Source organism: Helicoverpa zea, chromosome 16, assembly GCF_022581195.2.
Source record: "Helicoverpa zea isolate HzStark_Cry1AcR chromosome 16, ilHelZeax1.1, whole genome shotgun sequence".
In the NCBI taxonomy this organism is placed as follows: Eukaryota; Metazoa; Arthropoda; class Insecta; order Lepidoptera; family Noctuidae; genus Helicoverpa; species Helicoverpa zea.
Genome location: NC_061467.1, coordinates 11,638,035 through 11,644,416, shown reverse-complemented (window position 1 = coordinate 11,644,416; position 6,382 = coordinate 11,638,035). Strand labels below are relative to the sequence as shown.

At 35.9% G+C, this 6,382-nt stretch overlaps 1 protein-coding gene across 1 annotated transcript in view; it reads left to right on the top strand.

The window, feature by feature from the left end:
- LOC124637763 (mediator of RNA polymerase II transcription subunit 26-like) overlaps nucleotides 1-6,382 on the top strand; it is a 42,964-nt gene that overhangs the window by 29,585 nt on the left and 6,997 nt on the right. Inside the window, exon 6 of the mRNA XM_047174403.1 lies at nucleotides 253-323. Coding sequence (XP_047030359.1) covers nucleotides 253-323 — 71 coding nt within the window. The remainder of the gene's footprint in view (nucleotides 1-252; nucleotides 324-6,382) is intronic.

Here is a 6,382-nt window from a genome sequence, read left to right as displayed (position 1 = left end):
AAAACTTCTCAGACACATTTGCTATAAAATCTTCAGATCTAATGCGTAACAATAACTAAAATTCAATCATGGTAGCGGAATATTACATTGTTATTTTACGACTACGTATTATTCCAGAACAATATAATCTGAAATCATTGTTGATCTTCACCTTGATTGTTGATAATCGATGAAAATCGCAGTTCAAATAGGAGAAAGAGTACTCGTATTTACTAAAGGAAAGGAAATTAATGAAATATCATTTGTTCACAGATCTCAATGGCACCAGATCGTTGTGAAGTGACCAGACTAATCAAACAGCTGTGCAGTGGAGATGCAGGAGGGTAAGTCTTATACGAGGATAATATAGTAGCTTAGCACTTTCCATAAGAACTAAGGTGTCTACGAGTATTGCAAATAGAGGGTTTGATGATATCATCAATGAGCTCGCACAAAGCCTTAATTAATGAGTCCCAAATGGACATTGACGTGACGCAGATCAAAAACTTCCCCTTAACGCTACTGCTATTCCTAAGACGAATTCTGTGACAAAAACCACACAAGGAAGGAAATTAAACAAATTGTAAAAAGAAATGAACGTCAACACAAAAGAATCTGAATATTATTAGATATGGCTGACAGGGCAATGATTAGACGCACCCTAAGACTACCCACAATAAACCTTCTAGATTATGTACTATTAGTAATGTTTGCTCTATTTACAAGGCGAATGATATGGAAACGGATATTACTATCGGATTAGTAATAGAAACAGGTGACCTTACCATTTAGGGTTTTTACAAAAACTTTGATGCTAATCAATCAATCAACATGCGTTTATTCAAAATAGGCTGGAAAATAAGTACTTTCAGAAAGTCAAATACTACATAGGACAGCCAACAAAAACTCCCTTCGCCATTTCCTGTGTGTTTTGCTGGGAAAAAGAAGTGGCGCAACAATGTCCAATATCAAAAATCGAAATCTTACACCTTCACACCTTCTGTTGGACCCATCTAGGCGAGTCGATGACAATCAGTCCTATATTTCAGTGGCCCAGTATTTCGTCACATGGCATTGTTGGTCCCATACATTCCTAAATGCTAACCATGCTTTAAGTGATATAGTGCTGTAGCTAAGTACTATATCAACAAATAATTTTGTTACTATAGTCTACGATACTGATGTTCTGGGTCAAGTGGTCGAAGCGCTGCTACTGTCTATCGCAGCGATTCCCAAATGGGGTTCCGCGGAACCCTGAGGTTCCGTGACAGGCCCTCAGGGGTTCCGCGGAAAATTCAAGATTTCCATATGGTAAATCGTTTCACTTTTGACAATATTAAATTATTATTCATTTTCAATAAAATTGTTTTAAATGTCGCATTCCAAAATTCCATTTAGGCACCATGTAGGTGGGTACCACTCGGGAGTGTAAGTCTCGTACTTTCGCGACAAGTGGCGGGGGAAGGCCACGGCAGCAGATAATTTAATTCCGTTTTTTACAAATTGTAGATAAACTAAAACTTAACTTAATACCTCCAGGTCTTCGGCAATCGGCAAAAGTAGGTAGCGAGTCGGCCAAAAATCACCGCATTTTTTGGGCTTATTGCATCGCCAGGATTATACGTTTTCATACATTTGACAGGACGTGAAATGACACGGCATACGAGTATTTCCAGAGGCTATTTTACCATGAATCAAAGTGTGACATTATTTCCAATTTTTGCACCTCCGCGAATCCGAAAATTTGGCGCTCGCTTCGCTCGCGTCTCCATGTTAGGTGTGATGCTTTTATATTCGTTTAATTGCTCAAGTATAAAACACCGAAAAAATTTCGCGCTCTTCCGTCGAGGTTTCCTTTGATGTTTATTTTTTATTCCTGGTTCAGAAAAAGCAATAGCGCTTTCTTCGCTAGCTGCTTATTCATTTGCTTTTTTGTGTGGATATTGTACTTTTTTAAGACCTTATTAATTTACAGTGGGTTTGTTTATTTTGTGTATAAAAACTAAAAAAAAATCGCGCTCGCTTCGCTCGCGATACCAGCTACCACTGAATGTCTTTCAATGCTAGCGGATGCATAGAACTTCTTCTTTTAGTAAAAAAAAATCGCGCTCGCTCGCCTCGCACCTGTACAAACCTAATCTATTTCTTTTTGCGTTTACTTTGTCAGTCTTCAAACTGAAAACTATTCACATAATACACAAAGTCAAAGGCGGCTAAATTGTTTTCTGGCCCGTGTAGCAGATAGCCATGCTACGCCTGAGTATAATGAATAAGTATGTCTCTAACCATACAACCATTTGGTGCGCTACCACACGCCACGAGTCGTACCTAAGTGTATTTACGTCTTTAGTTTACTTCTTATTTAAGCAAAGGTTCCGCCGAAAAATGGTGAAACGAAAAGGGTTCCGAAGCCAAAAGAATTCGGGAACCGCTGGTCTATCGTATACAAACATTTATTGCCTGAATCGCGCAATGTGTTAACTATTTTCCGTATGGTATTTCCCAGAATACTAAATGTCTTGGGTTTCCATTTGTTACGGTCATTGTCAAAAGTTTAACCATGTACCAAAACGTCACATCATCACAGGGTTTTTAATTTCATTTTGGTTATAAATATATCGGAATATAAGACAACCAGCACCTGTCCTGCTCTTCGATTGGTATCGCTTATCACGATTATAAACACCAACCGTCTTACCACAAAAACTTTTTAACGTCAGTTTAAGGCTTGTCTAAAAAAATGTCAAATTATGACGTTGACATATGGTTCATTTTGGAGCCACATTTTTTTTAGACAAGTGTAAAACAGTGGTTAAAGTTTTTGTAGTAAGGCCATATATGCTTTGATTTCAATTAGAGTTTTATGTGAAATCAAGACTATCACATAAAATATATCAGTGATTCATACAATTGCCAGGAATTGTTTCCTTTTTTTGGAAAGACATTTTCCTTCTACTGCTAATTATGAAACATTATAATGTAGATGTGAAGCTTCGATTGATTATCATGTAATTATTTAAGCATGTAATATGTCCAGAAACGTCATTTGTTTGTTCCCTAGGCACAACTATTATATGAGCCTAGGCGATACCATGGGCAGAAACCAGTCCCAAATATTTAAATCAAATAAATAAGATGAATTAAAATTATAATCAATTCCAAGAGATTCCTAATCTGCAGATTACGATTTATTGAGGAAAAGTTTTCTTTCTCAAGTTCCTTGTAATTACTGATACGTCAATATAATCGTAATTTCATTATTTCGATAACAGACTTTTCTTGGAGTTATGCGTACTTGAAAATATGTAGATTATATACTTATCATATTAATACCTAAAAGTAAACAAAGCTTATAGAACTTGTTAATTTAACTAATTGGTTTACCTTAATAGGAGCTTTCATTAACTAAAGAAGTAACGGGCGCAAACTCCTCCCACTCTTTCTTTTCCTCTCAAAAAGACAGAGAGGTGAATACCGCAAATTTGAGTGGTATTCCCACCCACTTGAAGTCCGTAACGGGTGGTGTGACTAATTACACCTGACGAAACGTGCTGGAAGTCGGTTTCTGATCGTGCATACTAAATTTGGTAAAGGATTACGATGTGGGGTTCCGTAGAAGAAAATCTGATGGAAATAAAACGATGTATTGCATTGCATACCTATATTTGATCCACATTGATGTTAATGTATGATGTCAGACCAGGAGAGTATGTGTTCCTAAACCTAGGTACCTACTACATATATACTTTATACTACTTGTACTAGGTATTTGATTAGACCAGTTTCTGATATCGTTTTCCTTAAAAAAAAAGCGTTTCCTTAAAACACTTAAAATTCGAATCTAATGTTTTCTTAGTATATCTATGTACATATCGGTAAAAATATCCATCATCCTCCGAGTCTTTTTTTTCCCAATCATGTTGGGGTCGGCTTCCAGTCTAACCGGATTCAGCTGAGTACCAGTGCTTTACAAGAAGCGACTGCCTATCTGACCTCCTCAACCCAGTAACCCGGGCAACCCGATACCCCTTGGTTAGACTGGTGTCAGACTTTCTAGCTTTTGACTACCCGTAACGACTGCCAAGGATGTTCACTGACAGCCGGGACCTACAGTTTAACGTGCCATCCGAAACACAGTCAATGGTGTCTAAGATATACTTAGAAAGTACATACAAACTTAGAAAAGTTGCATTGGTACTTGCCTGACTTGGGATCGAACCTGTGCCCTCATACTTGAGGTTGGCCATTTACCCACTAAGCCACCACGACTTTTTCATACATACATACATATCGGTAAAAATAATGACTTTCAAATTGCCATCGTCCTTATTCCAAAGACGAGGCTACCGATTACTATCGATTTACTTACTGATAGATTTATCAACTTTGAATTTATAAAAAAATCAGACAAAAAGTTGAAGACTGCGGAACCTCAACTGTTCCACAAAAATCGTGAGAATCAAGTCCCGAGCGTTAGCTTAATTTTTTTCGGAAATCACTTTATCCAAATAAAAAGTAATTGTGATAAGTGTGGGCTGGTCCAGTCAAAATGGGTACTAAGTACATGACAAGCTACACCCACGGCTATATAACGGATGCTAATTTTATATTATATAGCTTTAAAATCTTGTCAATTGAAATATTATTTGTTTGTTTTTTGTTTCTCCTTTTCGAATTTACCCTTTTTGGGTGTCATGGTTATAAATCTTAAGTAGTTAGAACTAATATTATCAATCCATTGATGAAAAGTGATTAGCCAAAATATCTTATTTTTGAGACGGTCTGCAGCAAAATCAGCCACGACAAAATTATTACTACTATTATGAATGTAAAAGTACGTTGTCGCGTCCTCACGTCAACACTATGACGATAAGGGGCCTGAAAAAGCACATAGGATCCTTTTTATCCGAGAGAGGGAAGTAGTTCTTTCCTTCGAGAAGCAGATAGAACTGCAAGCTAGTCATAAAACATCTGAAGAATAAAACCTCAATGCAAAAATGGTTTCAGCGACTCTTGTAATTCTCTATTGGTCTATATTTTAATTTGAAACTAACCTCACTCCGTGGACAAGATCACGTAGTACAGCTTATAGCTTATCAGTGACATCGCGTAGCTTTTTATGAAACTGATGAACCATTTGAAATCCGTCCTCATCGCTTTCTGATAGCTTATAATTATCTAATTTATATGACTTCTTTGAATTTCCATTTTTCCAACTACCTACGTATATTTTTTTCCTGTTTATCAATAGTATTATCGTTAGCTAGGATAAAACAATAAAAATTACGAATTAGAACAAACATTTGAATAATCTAACACTTATTCTAGGAATGTAAATTGTATCTAAACAACTAATCCATATGTAATCCCCCGATATGTGGATCTACGGTAAATTCCATTTATAGAGCATTATTTTTAATTGCGTTATTTTGTTCTACAAGTGTAATCTGATAATTTCTGATAGTGTGAACGCGTTGTACGTGAACTTGGCCTTTATTTTCAATGTGGCGTTCATTCAACATTTGTTTGTTTGTTTATATCTTTATCGTAGAAATCTGTCTGATTGTATGTTCGTTTATTTTTGCAAGTAAGTATGTGCAGATCAAGGTTGTGATTAAAGGCAACTACACTAAATTAATACTGTTGTAGACAAGGGAACTTTCAACTTTCCTTATAAACAATGATTGAAACACACCTGAGTCTTGAAATTACATGGAAATATAAAGAATTTTCCCCTTTAACCTCTCAACAACTTAGGATTCGTAGTTTTACAATACACATTTAATAAAAAAAAACCTTCTCATTCAATCCTACCTCATTTTCTTAACCAAGTCGTATTCATTTTTTCTTTCTATCACACTTACTTCCAAATGATCTGATATCCACAGCTACAGCGGTATCATTATACAATAACACATTATTATCGTTCCGTTTATCGCCACTTCAGTACAATGTCGCTATACCTACATGACCGACTTTTCTCGAAAACAATGCTTATTTTTACCATTTCATGCCTTTATTCTGAGTTGTTATGATTTATTTTTAAGTATGTTGATTTATTTTCCTGTTGCCATTTATAAATATTCTGTCATACGTGGTCACTTACTCGTTGTATGTTCTTTTAGGGAAAGATTTTCCTGTGACGTGGATTTTACAACCACATAAACTATTTTACATATTCGATGTAGATATGTTTTTTCTATTGTCGCTGACCAACTTTTAAATATAATTTTGATATTCTTGACGTAGTCGAAAGTAAAACAGGTGCTTCAATATCTACAATAGATACCTACCTACATGACTATTAGAAAGCAGACTATCAATTGTTTATAAACAGCATATTATCATACAAAACCGCACATAACATTTCCAATGACTCAATCCCCCTATAACCCGATGAGAT